This window comes from Elaeis guineensis, chromosome 12, assembly GCF_000442705.2.
Source record: "Elaeis guineensis isolate ETL-2024a chromosome 12, EG11, whole genome shotgun sequence".
NCBI classification, from domain to species: domain Eukaryota; kingdom Viridiplantae; phylum Streptophyta; class Magnoliopsida; order Arecales; family Arecaceae; genus Elaeis; species Elaeis guineensis.
The window spans coordinates 9,274,175-9,294,088 of NC_026004.2; the positions used below are offsets into that span (position 1 = coordinate 9,274,175).

Below are 19,914 nucleotides of genomic sequence, written 5' to 3' on the forward strand. Positions count from 1 at the left end.
TTTTACATTCGATATATCATTTATTTAATTTTTAAATTTTACAGATTTGGGTATGGGAGCGTATGCCGACTATCAGTCCATTACGACGACAGTTGCTCGAGATGCCATCAGAGCAGCAGGATCCTGATGTTCCATTCAGACTAGACGGACCATTAGGATACAGGTATCGAAATATTTTTTTTTATTTAAATTTTATTATTTTAAATTTATTTAATATTAGTACATTGTGAAACAGATGGAACGTTGCATTCAACGTTCATCACGTATCGACAAGAGTGGCACGGGTTTATAGGTGCCAGTTGGATACATTAGTTGATACATCTAGATGGGTAAATTTTGAATTTTTTACAAATATCAATTTACAGTATTCATAATCTATTATAATTTTATATTAATTTTTTTTATTTTAACTATATTATATTAGTTTTTGTGGGAGCCATATACAGATGGGATATTGGCTATACTGCCGCAGATGTGTACAGTTGGACACGACATATGGACTGCTAGGGTGCCACTTATTTGTTTTGATGTGGTAGAGTGGCATCTTCCCGATCGTGTCCTGCGGCAGTTTGGTCAGACTCAGGGCATTCCAGAGCAGTTTGATACCAGCCAGGGACTTCATCGTATTGATCGACGAGGGAGAGCTCGTATCGACTGGCGTATCAGACATGCACAGTACATCGATATTTGGGATGCACGTCGAGATCACATTGTTCATGGTGATCCTATTTTGAGAGGCCGTTCATATACTGATGACTACATGGCTTGGTTTTTTAGCATTACGGTGCGAGTCATTGGACAGTCTCAGTATGCAGTTTCTGGATACGAGGGCGAGAGTTCTACTGTACGTCTTTTGGTAAGATTACGAAAATTACTTCATGTTATTTGTGTTATATTTTTATTTTATATTGTACACTATACTGATTGTTTTATAATAACGTTCTATTTTTATTTTATAGACTGATTCTGTGTTGGATCTTGTGTTGGACACTCGTCGTGCTTTATCTACGACTGATGAGGACGAGCGGATTCAGATACTGCGGGAGATGGAGAGAACAGGTTCCGGAATATTGGTGGCGATTGGTGTTGATCCACATACCTGTGCGCCTTGGTATGGAGCAGTTCGGGCGCCAGATATGAGTTATACGCCGTTACCATATGCTTCACATATGCCATCACCGCATATTCCGCATATGTCATCATTTGATGCTGCACAGATGTCACCGTCTTTTCATCCACAGATGGCAGCATCTTCTTTTTCCTACATCCCCCAGATGCCATCACCGGGTACCAGTTGGCCACATGAGTATGATACTTTTTTTTCAGGTCCATCCGTGTATCCAGATGAGAGAGTTGAACGGGTCTCTCAGTCCGTAGATGATCCGACAGCATCAGTTATTCCTGAGCAGCATGATCAGCAGATCTCCTCCACTGATATAGGAGATGAGCCATCACAGCAGGAGCAGCCGGCGAGGACCTTCCTGAGAAGGTCCAAGCGACCACGGGCGCCGCGACGTCCTTGTGGGACTTAGTCTTTGTTGTATTTATATTTAGTATTTTTATATTTTTATTGTACTATTTTTTTTTGTACGTTTGACATTTTTATTCTATTGAATAATATTAAATGTTGATTTCATTTTATATTATTTAATTTTAAATGATTGGATATTATGATCGGTGCATATGGATATACATACTCGAACGTGTCTCAGAACATTAGGAGAGAAAATATTATGCTGAAAGGACTATAAAAATTATAACGTAAATAATAATATATCAAATGTTGCTTTTTGAATTGAACTTTAGAAAAAATAAATATTTTTTTAAGTAAAGGAAAGGAATACGTAATAGAATGCTAAAAAGATAAAAATGGAAGAAAACTGAAATTATAATTTTAAATGATAAAATTTTTAAAATATATTTTAAAAAAGTATCATAAAAAAATAATAAAATAATAATAAAATAGGAATTATAATTATAAATTTTAAAAAAAAATAATTTTAATTTAAATTAAAAATTATCATAAAAAAATTATTTTTATTATTTAATTAAATTTATTTATTAAAAGATTACAAATAGATAAGTAAAGAAATTTAAAAAAAATAAATAAATAAAAAGAGAAAATGCCATTCTCTCCCCTCCCTAAACCCCTTTTTTCCCTCCTTCTCCCTTCTCCTTCTCCCTTCTCCCTTCTCGATCTTCTCCTTCTTCCTTTACAAATTTAAGTAAAGAAAAAGAATACGTAATATATCATAAAAATAAAAAAAAACTAAAATTATATTTTTAAATTATAAAAATTATAAATTAAATTAAAAAAATATATCATAAAAATAGTAAATAAAAGAAAAAAAATGGTAATAAAATAAAAATTATAATTTAAAATAAAAAATTAACTTTAATTTAAATTAAAAATTATCATTCAAATTACTATCCTCATTAAAAAATTTAATAAATTAAAAAAAAAATTAAACAAATTATGAAAAAAATTTAAAAAAAATTTAAAAAAAGAAAAAGAATAAAAAAAATATCGAAGGGAACGGCGTTTTCTACTTTCCTCCCTTCTTCTCTCCTTCTCCTTCTTCTCCTTTCTCCCTCTTCTCCCTTCTCCGGCATCTCTCCTACAGCACGGCGGTGAGCTGCCTCCTCTCTCCCTCTTCCTCTCTTCCTCTTTTTAAAAAATTTAAAAAATAAAAATTATCAGAAAGAAAGTCAAGGGGTCGACTCACAGAGTGTGGCAGCCAAAAATTTGGCGTGCCGTTAAACTCTTTTAGCCATGAGTCGATTCATGGGGTCGACTAAAAAATATAAATCTATTTTTTTAGAAAATATGCTTCCAAAAATATTAAAATTGCCTCTAATAGATTACACATCTTTTGTTCTTACTTTTGAGACTTCAGAATCATATCTGATAAAATTATGATTTTTTTTCTTCATTTTTTAACTTTTTAATGTATTTATTTTTTGATCAAAATTTAATTCAAATTAAAATTTTTTAAATCACATTTATAAAATACCCGAAAAAACAAATTATAATTAATTTAATTACATTTTATTCTTTTATGAAATATTTTATTTTATAATTTTTATAATTTTAATTTTAATTTTAATTTTTAATTTTCTTCCACTTTTATTTTTTTGACATTCTATTACGTATTTTTTTCTTTATTTAAAATATTTTTTAAATATTAATATTTAAATTAATTTAGTTATTTAAAATATTATTTTTAATTTCAATTATAATTTTAATTCTTATTTCTTAAAATTAAAAATTATAAACTTTGTTCTTCAATTACAATTAGAATTTCTATTTTTTTTAATTCTTTATCTTTTTATGAAATTTTTTTAGACGATTTTTATATTTTATTTAAAATTTTTTTTAATTAAATTAATTTTAATTTGAGAAATTAATTTTAAAAAATATTTTTATTTCACTTAATATTTAAAATTTTATTTTTTTAAAAATTTAAATTTAGAATTCTTATTTTTTATGACTTTTTAAAAATTTTAACTTTTTAACTTTTCATCATTTTTTAACTTATTAATGTATTTTTTTAATCAAAATTTAATTCAAATTTAATTTTTTTAAGTCACATTTATAAAATACCCTAAAAAAGAAATTATAATTAATTTAATTTAATTTTATTCTTTTATGATATATTTTTTCTAATCTAATTTATAATTTTTATAAATTTAAATTTAAATTTTAGTTTTTTTTCATTTTTATCTTTCTGATATTCTATTACGTATTTTTTTTCTTTTATTTATAATATTTTTTAAAAATTTATATTTAAATTAATTTTGTTATTTAAAATATAATTTTTAATTTCATTTACATTTATAATTCTTATTTCTTAAAATTAAAAATTATAAAGTTTGTTATTCAATTACAATTATAATTTCTATTTTTTTTCAATTCTTTATATTTTTATAAAAATTTTTTAGTCTATTTTTCAAATTTTTTTGAATCTTTTTTAAATTAATTATTTTTAATTTAAGAAAGTAATTTGAAATAATATTTTAATTTTAATTAATCTTTAAAATTTTATTTTTTTTAATTTTTACATTATAATTTTTTTTTTAATTTTAAATTTTATAATTTTTTTAAAAATTTTTAGGACAAGTATTTCGAATGATATTTTTCAATTAAATTTCATATTTTTATTTCTTTCATATTTCTTTCTCTTTTTTTTATTTTCTATGATAATTTTTTTTTATTTCTTAAGATTTTTTTTACATCTTTTAAAAAATATTTTTAATAAAAATTCTAAATTAATTTTTTTAATGAATTACAAATTCAAATCTTTATATTTTTAATGTCAATCAAAATTATAATTATAATTTATTAATTAATTTCAAATTTTAAAAAACCAAATTTCCTATTTTTTCATGATTTTTTCTCTTTTTTTTTGTGGAAAAATTTGAAAACGCCATTTTGAATGGCGTTTTTAAAGACGCCATTCCAAATGGCGTTTCTTTTTTTTTTTTTTTTTTTTGGGATGATGCCACCGTGAAAAAGGGGGGTGACGTGGAAGGGGAAAAAACGTCATTCAAAATGGCGTTTTTCTCTTTTGCATTAGTTTGGTAAATAAATTTCGTTTTGATATATTTTGATATTTAAGTTTTTTTTTTGAATTATTTTGAAAAAGAGCTCTGAAATTTCTGCCATATCGGTGGATGATTGCAGCGGAGATAAATCGAGATGTAGATGTACCCGAGATGAGATGATAACTAGAGAAAAGTGTGAAAAGATAAAAAAGTGGAATAAGATTTTCACCTAAAGTGTCCTACGTAATTGGGTGAGACCCAGGACCAAGTCTACTCGACTTCAACCCACATTATCCATCCTTTATATATTATTATTATTAATCTTTTTTTTTTTTTGGGTGAAGTAACGTTTATATGTTATTGAAATATATGCTTAAGAAATTTTTAAACTATATATAAGACGATGTAATTTATTGTTCTTTAACCGTTAGATTATAGATTTGAGAGCTGTGTGCAATCCAATGGTCGCTTAGTAGTGCGGATTGACAGAAGGCTAATCCTTGTAGTATATGCCATGGAACTAGCCAGTGGCTGCCCATAATATATCAGCAGCATGCAGGAAACAACGAGAACATTTAAAGCAATGTTTGTCGGCAGAAAGTAACCAAAATCTCACTTCGCTACAGGCCTATATCTCTTAATGCGTTGGTGTGTTTTGTACGATGAGAAGAATATCTCCTACGCAAGTTCTTCGTTGCTTTGCTTTTAAGTCTCTCCTAGATGCTCTAAGGACTTGAGCCAGTACCATAAATGGTGGATGACTCGGAATTAGAAGAGTTAACTTGACCTCTTGAGTGGTGTGAGATCCTCCATCCTTTGCTGGTCTCAGAAAATGGCAATGATTTTAGATGCCTTTGTAGGAAGATACATTGGCAAGCTTTCTGAAGTTATAGAGGGAGAGATATCCACGATCCTAGGCGTGAAGGGCGAGCTCACGAGGCTTTCGGAAATAATGAAGAGTATAAAAGACTATCTTGAAGCTGCAGAGAAGAGGAGGCATACGGACGAGACTATCGGTATTTGGGTGAAGAAGTTGAAAGATGTCATGTATGATGCGGACGATATCATCGACCTTTGTATCATCAAGGGCGGGAGATTGTTGGAAGATCATCCGTCCGAATCAGCGGTACGCCATCACTTTTCTTTATGTTCTTGCTTTAGCTGCATCAAGTTCCGCTATGAAATTGGTGGCAAAATTAGAAAACTTAATAATAGGCTGAACATGACTCTAGAGGATCAATCAAAATTGTCTTCGCTAGAACGTATTAGGCATGATGATGTTCGAGTGGGTGGAGTAAATCATCGGCAAACTTCTCCTGATGTGGTCACGAAGTCCAGGATTGTGGGGGCACAAATTGAAGAGGATACCAAGAGTCTTGTGAGTCATTAATTAAAGAAGACAATAAAAAATATCAAGTTCTGGGGATTGTTGGGATGGGTGGAATCGGCAAGACCACCCTTGCTTCTAACATATACAACCATGAAAGTATCAAAAATAACTTTTCCATACGAGCATGGGTGTGTATTTCTCAAGATTTTTTTTCAGAAACAAATTTGCTGAAAAATATAATTCGGGGTGCGAAGGGAGAATATAAGGAAGATGAAACTAAGGCAGAGCTCCTATCCCGTCTTTCCCCCTTACTTTCCAAAAGATTCTTTATTGTATTGGATGATGTATGGAACGCAGATTTATGGGAGGATTTGCTTAGAAATTCTTTTGAACGTGCAACTGCTAGTGGCAGGATTGTGGTTACCACTCGTCATACGAATGTGGTTGGAAGTATGAGAGGAGATGGAAATACGGAAGCAGATATCCATCATGTTAAAAAAATGGATAATGAGAGTGGCTGGGAAATGCTACGTAAAAGAATTTTTGGAGATGATGTTGTTGAGGAGGTGATCTCTGATTTAAAAGAAGTTGGAGTTAAAATTATTGAAAAATGTGACGGTCTTCCTCTTGCGATCAAGACTATCGCAGGGGTTTTGAGTTCGAAGGAGAAAACCAACACGGAGTGGAGCAAGGTTCTCAAAGGTGATGCATGGTCTATGAACCAACTTGACAAAGAGCTCCCAGGAGCTTTATTTTTGAGTTATGATGATTTATCTTCCGATCTCAAACAGTGCTTTCTTTATTGCTCCTTATTTCCTGAGGATTGTACGATGGATCCGGATGATCTCATTCGTTACTGGGTGGCCGAAGGTTTTGTGAAAACAGCAGAAGGAGATGATCTTATGGAAGATGTAGCAGAGGATTACTATAGGGAGTTAATTACGAGGAACCTTTTACAGCCATGTGACATTTTTGGTGAATTGAGTGACCTAGCTGGCAATTACTGCAGGATGCATGATCTGCTACGTTCCCTTGCTCTCTTTTTCACACGGGATGAAAGCATTTGTATTGACAAGGAGCAACCACGTAACATAAACCCCTCGACTAAAATTCGTCGCTTGTCGATAGTGAACATTGGGGAGAAAGTGGAAGTTCCTAATATAATAATACAGCAAAAGTGCTTGCGGACTCTTATTATGTGGGGGAACTGGAAGAGTTTTTTATTTTTTGATTCTGAAAGTTACTGGAGGAGTGATAAAACAACGATGGTCGAGAATGAACTTTTTAAAAAATTGAGGTTTCTGCGAGTCATGGACCTAAGCAAAACAGAACTTGAGAGCCTCCCAGACTCCGTAGGAGATCTTTTGCACCTGAGATATCTAGATTTTGATCGGACGAAAATCAAGAAATTGCCCGAGTCCATCGGATGCCTCGTAAATCTACAGACATTGAACCTGTCAGGTTGTGAACTCTTGCATACTCTCCCCAAGGCCATCACAAAATTGTGCAATCTAAGATGCCTTCGTCTTGAAGGAACATCATTAACTCATGTGCCAAAGGGAGTAGGCGAATTAAAACACCTGAACCATCTTCAAGGATTGGTGATGGGCCATGATGATAGAAGAGATGATGAGGGGTGTGATTTGAAGGAGCTACAATCTCTATGCCAGCTGAGATTCCTGGAGATAAACAGATTGGAGAGGACAGAACCAGCGGGAGCTCCGGTACTTGGAAACAGCCGCTTTCTGAGGACACTGATTTTGAATTGCAAAGAACAGGAAGATGACGCAGAAGCAACCGCAATCCAGAAAATTGACACCATTTACAATGACCTGTCTCCTCAATCCACCCACCTACGCAGACTTGAGATCAATGACTTCTTTGGTAGTAGATTTCCCAGCTGGATGATGTCAACTTCCTTGCATGTCTCTTTTCCTAACCTGACGAAAATAAGACTCTCTGATTGTAAATCATGTCCGCAACTTCCTCCACTGGGCCTGTTGCCCCAGCTGAAATCCCTTTACATTTATAAAGCAAATGCAATCAAAACCATCAGACATGAATTTCTTGGCCCCCGTGCATCGTTAGCAGCGGCTTCATTTCCCAAGCTTGAAAAGCTGGAATTTACATGGATGCATAATTGGGAAGAATGGTCGTTTGGTGTGGTGGAGGGGGTTGGTGAAGAAAGAAGAGGAGCCCCCAAGTTGCTGCCTCATCTCATGAAATTGAAGCTTAGTATATGTCCCAAGCTGAGAGCTCTTCCTCCACTAGGCCTGTTGCCCGAGCTGAAATCTCTTCATATTAGTACAGCAGGTGCAATCAATACCATCGGACCTGAATTTCTTGGCCCCCGTGAATCGTCAGCAGCGACTTCATTTCCCAACCTTGAAGAGCTGCGATTTGAAGAGATGTCCAACTGGGAAGAATGGTCGTTTGGTATGGTGGAGGGGGTTGGTGAAGAAAGAAGAGGAGCCCCCAAGTTGCTGCCTCATCTCATGAAATTGGAGCTTTTTTATTGTCCCAAGCTGAGAGCTCTTCCAGAAGGCCTACGGCATGCCACCAATTTACAGGAACTGTACATCAGGGGCGCCGACAACCTAAAAGAAGTCAACAACCTTCCCTCACTGAAATATCTGGTAGTATGGGTGTGTCCGATGTTGGAGCACGTCGAGAATCTTGATAAGTTGCAAAAAATATATGTAACATTAGAGACATCCACCACCGATGCTGATGGACAGACAGAGCGCCTCCCACAGTGGTTATTGGAGCTACTCCAAAATGCTCCGACTGCTATGCAGAGTCTTAAAGAATTTAAACTAAGATGCAGCTTACCACTCCTTAAGACCTTCCTCAAGGACGGCCCCAACTGGCCCATCATTCAGCCGATCCCCCAGGTCGAGATCCATGACTATGACACCTTCTCATCATATATTTGGTATACAAAGGATCCACCCACTTTCGAAGCCAACATCGCGGAATCAGAAGAGTCAGTGGACTGATAAAGCAAGGGTCCACGAACATCCTCTTGTCATTGAGGTGATTTCTCCTTCCATTACATTTTTGTTTCCATTTTTGATTTCTCTAGCACCTTTAAATTGGTTGTTATATCGCTAATCTTATAGGAACCTTTTCTTTACTCAGATAGCAATGCTCGTGCTTCTTTCTCAAGGACAGAGGATCATTGGGTGCTCAGCATTTTCCCTATCTTTCACTTGGTGGTTTTTCCCCGTCCTTTCATGGTTCCATCGTTTGCTTTAAACCTTTCAGTTAGATTTTATTTTGCCTTCTGTAATTTCTGTTTCCTAGAGTTCTGATACATTTGTAATTTCCTTTTCCTGTTGTTTTGATAATGTCATCATTTGCTGGTGTGTAACTTCCAGAAATTTGTATGCAATAAATCAGTAGTTTTTTTCTCACCCTCTCTGTCTCTGATGTTTCTTTCTCCTTAATCTTGAACGCCAACTTGAATTTCTGAATTTTGATACGAGTGTTCCAGCGCAAACAACTTATGATTGTTTTGTGATTGAAGATGGGTTGCATTTGAAAGAGCCTGCCAGTGTTACGGCAGACAGGGATTTTTTTTTTTTTTTTTTGAATAAAGGAAGTTACAAAAAAAAAACAAAGCAAAGAAGGTACCCTGGGAAAGAAAGGAATGATTACAGGATAATAGAACAACAACAAACTTATAAAAGATACATGCTGGTTTCATGGAGTGGCTGTGTTGAACTAGTGGGAGTGATATCCAAGCAGAGGCCTCGAGGCGAAGAAACACCACTTGATGGCTATCTTTTCCGCTGCCAGTGGAGAGATGTCCCCGGAGAATGGAAGAATCAATGGTTTTGTGCAGCACCCCATTAATTGAGGATGCTTTGTGGAAATCCTCCTATTCCTCTCTATCCAAATTCAACCATTCCTGAGACCCCTCTCAATCTTCTTACTTCTCCAGGTTGACCAAAAGTGGATCAAGTCTTTAAGTAATCAGATTACATAATAGATGGTATCAGAGCCAATACTAGATTTCATGTATTAGATATTTTGCAAGGCCATTAACGGTGGTGGTTCATTACACCAGATAGGCGAGGAAACCATAGAGAAGTGATGCCATGGCACGATGATTTAGATGGTGGATGGGAATGCGTTAGAAGCAAATATACGAGGACGGATGGGCATGCAAACTTTGTGTTCACGCCCGTTCTTTGATTGTGTGGGAATGGATAAACAAGCGAAAGCCTGAAGTAGATTATTTAAAAAGCTACTTGAAGAAGATTTGCAAACAAGCTAACGTCATGCACGGTTTTTTTGACCTTAACCATTTAAAAATCATGGAGAAAATTCCTACTCAGAAGAGGTCTTCTATTTGCATCGTGTTTTTGGAATTTCCGTCTTAAAATGACTACGTCTGTACCTTTGGTTTAACTCCTTGGAAAAAATATGAGAATCAAACTTATTTATCTGTCATGAACTATTGATTCATGAAATCGAAAGATTTGCAGTTGCTTCTTTCACGGATAAAAGTGTTATGTTCTAAAAACATATTAAAAAAGAAGCGCGTGAGGAGGAAAGACAAACAAAGAAGAGAAGCCCAAGAAGCCGTTAGGCTGGATAAGATATTCAACACTAAGACAAAATTAACAAATACACCCTAACTCCAATTTTCTTCAGAGTTTTCAGCACCCTCCCAGCATCTTATATTGATTGCAAAACTCCAGATGGACAGGAGAAAATCTTAGAGCACCCACCACCGTCTTGGTTCGGCACTGAAAATTCTCTCTAACACTTTCCAATCAAATGGCCCAACTGACAACTACAGTGATGAGAATCCATCGTTTTTGCTACATCCTGGATCCGCAGAGGTCAGATGGAGAGGTTGGCAGTCCTCTAATCTTCACCTTGTGAAAGAAGTTTCGCCATAAGGAGGAAGTAAAACCACAAAGAAAGAAGAGATGATTGGCCGTTTAAAACATTCTTCCACATAGATGGCACCTGATATGATGATTCCAGCCACGTTCGAAGAGATCGTCCTCGGTCGGTAGCCTATTTCCCAGGAGGAACCAAAAGAACAGCTTTATCTGAACCAGCGTTCCCCTTTGCAGTTGCCATTTAGGTCTCTAAAATTTAATAATAGATACTGAAGACCGTAAATTCTAATGGTACTTGACTGGGAAGTTGATGCAAAAACCCCAGCCATGCTAAATTAGACCAAGTGATCTGGTGTCACCTAAGAAGAAGCAACTGCTTACTTTCCTCCAGTGATCTCATTTAATTTGCAGCCAATGGCGCTCCTAAGGGGCAATGGTGTTTGCCACCCACATCCATGATTATAGAAACACAGCAATTGGCTACCAGCAAGCATCAGCAAACATCATTCATTAAAGCTGTCAAATATACAGTGATCATACGTTCACTTAAAAGCACATCTTTGACAATGCTTTTAGAGCTGCACTATAGTGTTTTTCCTGCACCATATAGGTCATGTGACAACTACCGCCAGATTTCTTGGCGGTTTCTTTTGATATTTGATGCATCACAACATCATTTCTTATTATTGCATTCGTATTGAGATCTAGAACCATATGTTAGAGAGTCCCTATTGTTGGTAGATCTTATTAGATGAATTGGCTGCCTTCCCTGGAATTGCAAGACACCATAAGAAACCATCAGGTCCTTGCTAGCGTTTCTGATTACTTAATTTTGTGGTCATTCATTTACTTTCAGGGATTTGAGAATAAACAGATGTAGAAAACCAGAACTTCAGCATACTGGATGCACAAAACAAAATCTGAAGAATGAGCATTTGGTAGGTAGTTTAATCATATAATCGAATGAATTGATTGGACAGAGACATAAAAAGATGAATAAGGCGAGAAAAATTTGACTATAAGTAAGACTTGAAAGTAGTTAAGGCCTGCTTTATGAGGCGAAAAAAATTTGACCATAAATAAGAGTAAAAAGTAGTTAAGGCCTGCCTTATCTCAAGCAAAGCAGGGTAGTGATAACCCATCACGGACAAAAATATGTAGCATCGCAGCTGGTAGACTCTTCCCTAAGCCAGGTATTTCATATGTTTTGGAAACGGAAGCACAACAGAATACCAGATCATACGATGGATTAACTCAAAATACACAACAGAATACCAGATCATATGATGGATTTACTCAAAATACACAATCAATAAAACAAGGCAAATGGATGAAAAAAAAAACATTAAGTAGACAAAAAAATGGACATGTTAAACCTTATCTGAAAAATTGGGTAGCTTGATTCCTGCATTATCATGAAGCAAACAAATAAAACTAATCAATTGAACTTGAGTAGGTGAAGGGGTCTTTTAAGCGGTCTTGCCGCACGGAAGGGAGAGAACGCTACACCTGATGGGCAAGCAGCTTCACCTTGAATCTTTGATATGCAGGAATTCTAAAACAATGCATTGACTTCTCAAAAATAATATGCCATTAAGTTACAACAAAAGAAAAAGAACTGCTTAAAATTTGCTATTATGCCTTAACATGTTAAAACTGAAAGCCACATATCATGTTAACATCCACATGCATCCCATGATAGAACTTTGTCTATCTGAGAGCCTTTGACACTCCTTTGACAACAGATATCCCCATAACTGATGCTTTGTGGAACAGATCAAAATACAGCAATTAATTTTTGGATTTTTGCTTGTGCTCGCTTCTCTTCAGGTCTATCAAAATCTCCAATATTATCATGTTCCTAAAATATGAGGTAGTTGCTGCTGACAACCATATAAATGCAAAGCACAGCTATTTATGAGAAGCTGATAGATTAGAAATTTGACAAGTTCTTCTAGAGAAAAGGAAAGATAATATATTCTTTTTTGATACAAAAGATTGACATTTTGAAGAAGCTCCTAGCTCTGATCAACCACACAGTCAAGCTGTAGCTTTTGCCTTCATGAAATTCAGTTTATAGGAAGCAGCTTGTACTTTAGTATCATTTCAAATTTATTTAGCCAAAACACTTAAATTTAAAAAATTATTTTTCACTTAAATTTAAAAAATTATTTTCCTGCTTCAACCTAATTAATGGCTATACAAGCACAGCTCATGCAAAAGAGAGACATCAGAATGGAATCTTGAGCGACAGGATCACAATCATCCATAAAATATTCCTCATATTTTGATCACATGCACCACTTGTGCCACATGCTATTCACACCCCATATGCAAATATGGGGGCCTATATCCACCCCAAGTGTGGGGTTACATATTATTAGTTACTCCCACTCTCAACCAGTAGACTACATTCCAATGCTCATGCAGGCCAGCAAACTCACAAGAATAAGGGGTGGAAGGGAATAAAAGTTTATCCATCCTCTGAAAAATGAATAGATTCTCAAGCTCCAGTCTACGAGAATGGTGGGGGCTAGTAATTCCCCTCCTTGAGACATCAACCATCTATTAAAAAAGAATCAAAGCAAAGGTATCTCACTACTACATCCTTCACCAATGATTCACATCTCGACAGTATCAACATCTCTCACAAGCACCATATAGTTTTGTTGAGAATAATATCTGGGACACATCCGCAACACCAATCCCCTCTCCTCTTGAACTAGAATATCCAATTTGGTACTGATCAAGATGGACCAGGATGGTTGGCTCCCGGCATTTGAGATGGCTTGGCATCCTGGGATGCAATTTTTTTTGTTATTTTTTTCTTTTTGTTCGGATTCTTAATGACCATGTCAGTCCATCAAAACCATCTGGACCCATCCCAATATCATACCAAACCAACACCAAACTAGAATGGGAGTTTGCACCAACAATTAAACCCTGGCTTAATAATAACAAAAGAAACACATTTAACCTTACAGTGAGCAGAGATGGCAATGGGTCAGGTATTGGTCAAGTTGACCAATACCCATACCTTCCCTATGAGAAAAAAACCCATACCCATACCCGTGCTGTATCCGTCTCGAGTCGGGTCGGGTCGGGCTACATGGACAGGTCGGATCGGGTATATCTGAAATCCTCTTCCTCTTCCAATCAAAAATCTCAAGCCCCTCCAATCTCCAATCAAGTGAAAAGCAAAAAAAAAATAATAATCAATCCATGTGGGAAAAAGGCTTACCTTAATTAGAAGGGAGGCCGGAGGCTTGGAGCGGCCGAATAGGGAAGCTTAGACAATGGCTAGGGTTGCGTGACTTTGTCATAGCCATGGACACCACTGGCCACCCTCCTCCCCTCCGCTGCCCAACTAGCGATCCTCCAGGCCCCCAGACCAATACCCCCAGTCGATGAAGACGATGCTTGACCTAGCAAAGTAGTGAATGGAACCCGATGCCGCTCTCTCCACCACTGGCACCCTTCTTGTCTGCCACCAAACCCCCATCGGTACCAGCAAGCTCTCGTCGCAGCATTGCTTCCTCTCCACCACCAACACCCTCCTCATCCACCACCAAGCCCCTACCAGGCCACCGCTATGATTTGAATGTCGGAGTGGGGGGATAGAGTGGGGACCACCGGGCTACCGCAAGGGTAGGGGAGTGGGGACCCGCCAGGCCGCTATAGTGCCGTTAGGGTTTGGCTGGTTGGCCAACAAGTGTCAGGGTGGGGGGGAGTGGGGACCCGACCGGACTATGTTTGGTTTCAAACGAGAGAGAGAGAGAGAGAGAGAGAGAGAGAGAGAGAGAGAGATGTTAAATTTATTTAAACGAGAGAGAGATATTATATTGGGGCAGGTCATACCATTACCAATACTAGATCCGAACCCGCTTCGGATATTTTTTTTTTCCAAAACCCATATCCACCCGCCTTTTAATTGGGTCGGCTTAGGTCAGATACCTGGTAGGCCGGGAAAAAATACCATCCCTAATAGTGAATCGCAAATTATTCAAAGTTCTCAAATAGCAACCAATGGTTCTATACATTTCACTCAAATAATACAAAATAAAGCTGAAGAAGTTCAATCAAGCATTAAGAGTCCTCACTTCAGAAAACAAATCAACGATGTTAGTTTGTCCTAAAGGATTGAGATACAAGAACCAATTTAGTTCCATTATTGCAACATGACTAGAAAAGAAAAAATCTTTCTTAAGAATGCATACCTTAAGTATATCCTTCACATCCTTGTCAACTTTTGTTGTCTAAGTAGTAGTTCTATTCTAGGCCTCATCGCGGGTGCATACATAACAACAATCTAAAATCAAAAATCAAGGCCATTGATTCAGAATCGATTAATTAAACAGAAGTTCCTTGAGCTCTACTTAGAACACCAGTGATGGCCCAGAATAAGTGCAATCAACTGGAAATCCCCAAAAAAAAAAGGCTCAGTAAATGGAAAAAAGTGAATTGAATATAAGTGAGTGAAATCCTGGAGACAAATAATGACATTACACTATCATAACATAGTGCTTGCTTGAAGAGTGAAGAGCCCAGCTTCCAGTTTTCAATTATAATGCTTCTTGTCATCCATTTATGAAAATAAGATGATCAGACGTTAGGCTTAACCTTAAACAATAAGCTGAAGCAAACGCTATATTGAGATAAGGTAGTGACCTCCAAGCATCCAATTCAAGTCTATTAAGTTTGTTCAGCTTGGGCTTTAACTCCTATCAGAATACCAACAAATTACAACAGTTGAACATATGTCAAAAGCAACAAGTTATAACATCAATAGCAAGAAATCAAACTCAAGCAATGAAGATTCTACAAAGAAACCAGCAAGATATCAGAATTTTACTGCATAAAGAGTTCAAGCGGTTGGTCTATATTTCACATTCATTTTCTACAAATTTATTTAACAATCTCATCCTTCTTGAACCTCTCATAATGCACCTGATGGAAAATTACCAAATACCAGGACATAAGATAAAGTGGAAAAATAAAAATGGTGAAATTAAAAAATAAGGTGATGACCAGATTTAATCAAATTTCAATAGATCTCACAGCTAATAAGTCAGAGAATTTAAAAGCAGATCAAGCTACTCATTAACTGATTCAGTTCCTCTTGGTTGACTAGCAAAGAAAGAAGACAAGCATACAAACTGTTACTTTTTTATCAACTCACACTTTGTCCCCCTGCCAGGCTACACAGATGAACTGCTATCCTAGAAGAGGTAGCTAAAGGTATGAGCAGGTAAAGTGCAGGAATACAAAACACTGGTCCTAGAAAATAGTAGGAAATTAACCCCAACATTTAAATAACTCAGTACTAAGTTGATTCAACAGAACGACTAATCTGATTCATTCAACAAGGTAAGAAAACAAGAGGCAGCCGAGAGTGATTGAAATTAGCAATTTAGATGATATCATGTATGATAGCTACTAGCATAAGCACCAAAAGGCCTGGGAGTGGAAATTGGCAAATGGGTAGCACCGAGGTGGAAATTCCCTAAAACAAGGGGATAGAACAAAAGGCAGCCTAGTGCACGAGGCTCCTACTATTGTGGGGTCTGCAAAGGGTTAGATGTACATAGCCTTGCCCTCGAAAGCAAAAAGATTGTTTCTATATTTCGAATCTGTGACAGCCAGATCACAATTGAGCAATCTTACCATTGTGCCCAGGTTTATCCTCAAACAAGGCGATAGAATGCTGCTTGTTTAAAAAAAGAAAAGAGGTGTAACAGACAAATAACATCAGTAGGTACCTTATCCCAGCCCTACATGTTAGGTTTATCGGCCACAATATGATAAACCAAAGCTCGAGAGTGTACTATAATGGGCACTTAGCCTACATCAAACACCTATAAACAAATATTTCAATCACATCCGGAGCAATCGTGTGTTCTTTCTGAAGATTCAATACACAATGAGGAGAATCCTCCAACATGAAATAAAAACACTTGACTATAAGAATATATATGCATGTATATTTGTGTGCATGTATGTGTGTCTAAATAAATAAATTATATATATATATATATATATATATATATATATATATATATATATATAAAACATTAAGTACATTCCAATATGTCAAGATAGAGTTTGCACGAGACTTACCAACATGAGAATTTTTTCTTTTTCCCAATAATCACGAAAACCTTTGTTCAGGAGCATTTCCACACATGATTACATATGGGATCTCTGAACATTCAAATATCATTGGATGCTCAGTTCTTTCCACCATGTATAGTTTTGAATGATATTATCTCATCATCGAACAAATAATAGAGAAAACGGAAGATTTGACACAAAAATATAGAAGGAAGCTTGTGAATTGAGGGAATTGCAAACATTACATCCCAAGAACATGTGCAGCAACATAAAAATAACAAAAGTTCAAAAGGGATGAAAGGGGATAAAGAAAGAAAGAATCATAAAGGGTCATGTAGGGACTTAGAAGTTAGAACTACTAACACCCCAGAAGCTTCCTATGAGGCTTCATTCCTTGATGATTGGTTAGCTTCAAATAAATGGTTAGATTTAGAACGGGAATCAGGCCTAGCAGATCCTAAGTGTGAGGCAAAAACTTCCTAATGATGCATAACAAGGTAACTTCCTGATTCCCAAGTTTATAAGATGTCTCAAAAGCATGTTATTCATGCTTAAACTCATTTACTTCTCTTGTTAAGAGACAATAACAAACTAAGAGGATAGTACATTTGGCAACAAGGGCAGGGATATTAGAGTCCAAGAGTCTCTGTAGATGATCAAGACATTTGTGTAGATTAATTTAAAGAAACCAGCAAATCATTTAGAGTGAAATACATATCAAACACCTGGTTCATCATAAAATTGCATGTGGGTTTCATATGTTCTATCTACACTTATTCTTTTCAACAAGTGCGTAACTGAACTTAACAAACCATGAATATACACCATATTGGTGTATATGTGATAACCATATGACACATTCATGAAATAAACATGATAAAACAATGGGCCCATAAGAACATATAGGATCTACAAGCTATTACATCAACAAAATCAGAGTACAACCTCCAGCAAATATGACATTCTTTTTCAAAAACATGCTAATTTTGCTATAAAAATGTTTCTTGTGATATCAGGTTACCAATAATATCAACATAATGTAAAAAGACAACAAGGTCACTAAGGATAAATCAATAATGACCAACATTTCCAAACAAAAAAAAATTGAATTGCAATGACAAGCCTATCACTTTAATTAAAATAAATTATTTATTAATATATAAAAAACTTTTTCTAAATGGAAACTATCAGAAATATCCGTCCCTCAACCAAAGAAAAGGGCATGGTAGTGGCTTCTTTGTCAAAAAAATGAATCTAGATAAATATTTTGTCCACTCAAAAATTTGGGTCGGATCTAGGATTATGAATGTGGAGAAATCAAGTCTGGGCACTCTAATAAATGTTCAATTTGGTGTCTTGACTAAGTTGTAACACATTCACCAAAATCTACTATTTCTCAAATCATAAAATTAGCCAACGCCTCTTTTCCTGATCTCTCGACTCTTTCATTCTCTCCCCACCTCATGCTTGATGGGAAAAAACCCTAGGTCTAACTTGTCCCCATTCACAACTGATACAAAGCCTTGTACCATGGATCCACCACCCGACTCCAATGTTTCTGTGGCAATTTTCCCAAAAACTAACTACTGCTTGACCTTGATTCTCCTCTTTTCCTGTCTCCATGCTTCATTGACATCTCCCTAATATTTCAATTGATGATCGGCCATCTCTATGCCTAAACACTTCTTCTGTCCATGTCAGCCACCCTTGGCAGTTGACCATCCTGCAATAGGCATGCCTCATCCCCCTCCATTCCCACTCTTTTCCCCCTAAAAGAATCCCAACATCCTCCACTCTCCCCCTCCCCTCCATTCTCTCATCAACTTGGTAACCGACCTCACCCAAAAGGACTAAACCCCCCCTCCCTCTCCTCTCACATGTTCAAAACATTAACTGAATCATGGTTTTCAAAACTAGACTGAACCGTCTGGTTTAGGACGTATCGAACCGGATCGACACTGAACCGGATCGGTTCGGCCCTGATTTTCGACACCGACCAAAAAAAAGAGAATCGCCTGGTTCAGCCCTAAACCAAATGGCTTTGGTGTGAAGCGAGCGTACACAGCTTTACCAAGCCGAACCATCTGATTGGGCCTTCTTTCACTATAATTTGAGATAGAGAAGAGATCTTTCGACTTCTCTGTTTCTCAATCTCTCTCTCCGTTTCTTACTCCCTAACATCGAGAGGTATAGAAAGACTCAAGGAATATGTAGATTAAAGTTTTTTAAGATATGTTTCTCAAAACCATACTCTCTTTCCTCTCTTCCTCTCTTTTTTTAAAAAACATTCGTAAAAAAAGGAAAAACAAGGAGAAACCATGTCAAAAATAATTATTTTTACATGATTTTAATATATGTTATGGATATATGGATGATCTACACAATGATATTAAAATCATTAATTTTTGTTAAATATATAATTTTTAAATTAAAAATATATTTTTAGAATAAAAATATATTTTTAGAATAAAAATTTTAAAAAATAAATTTTAAAAATAACTGTAAAATCATATTATTATTTAAGACTTGCAAACTATTTTTGACATAAATTTGGTGCCCATTTATCGATGTTTTAACGTATCTTACGTATTGACCTAGGCCAAAATTTAAAAAAAAACAGCATTTCATGCATATCCACCATCTAAAAAAATTATATGTAATATCCATGATAAGATTCTACATAAATCCATACACATTTTCTAGTAGAGATTTCAAGCAACAAAGGATTGATACTATATTGAAGAAAGATAAGAAGAAGAAAATGTGATGAGCTATTGGATCTTGATTTCACTACAGTCACATCCCAACGAATGTAGCAGACAATTCATATTATCGTTTTGCCATTTCATCTATACAGAATGCCGGTCCAGATGTAGATCCTTCAAGATCAAGGGATATCCATGGTGAGCTTCTTGATCAAAATAAAAAAGATCTTGAAGAATGAATTGCCTCATATTAGAGCAAGTGGCCGGGATATGGGTTGACTGTGATGTGTGATGGTTGGACTGATCCTACCAAACGAAGCATCATCAACTTCTTGACATATTGTGATGGAAGAATATTTTTTTA

General features: G+C 35.8%; 2 protein-coding genes across 2 annotated transcripts; both read left to right on the plus strand.

Annotated features, from left to right (window-relative positions):
* The first annotated feature begins 5,377 nt into the window (after positions 1-5,377).
* Positions 5,378-5,935, plus strand: LOC109504784 (putative disease resistance protein RGA1). Its single transcript, XM_029267483.2, has one exon. The coding sequence runs from the start codon at positions 5,378-5,380 to the stop codon at positions 5,933-5,935; it is 558 nt and encodes a 185-aa protein (XP_029123316.2).
* Positions 5,678-9,279, plus strand: LOC105055515 (putative disease resistance protein RGA3). Its single transcript, XM_019854113.3, has 2 exons — positions 5,678-8,911; positions 9,017-9,279. The coding sequence occupies exon 1, from the start codon at positions 5,980-5,982 to the stop codon at positions 8,872-8,874; it is 2,895 nt and encodes a 964-aa protein (XP_019709672.2). The 5' UTR covers positions 5,678-5,979; the 3' UTR covers positions 8,875-8,911; positions 9,017-9,279.
* Positions 9,280-19,914: the final 10,635 nt, after the last annotated feature.

Excerpts from the sequence above, each read along its gene's own strand:
- LOC109504784 (XM_029267483.2), top strand. The coding sequence starts at position 5,378 with ATGGCAATGATTTTAGATGCCTTTGTAGGAAGATACATTGGCAAGCTT.
- LOC105055515 (XM_019854113.3), top strand. The coding sequence starts at position 5,980 with ATGGGTGGAATCGGCAAGACCACCCTTGCTTCTAACATATACAACCAT.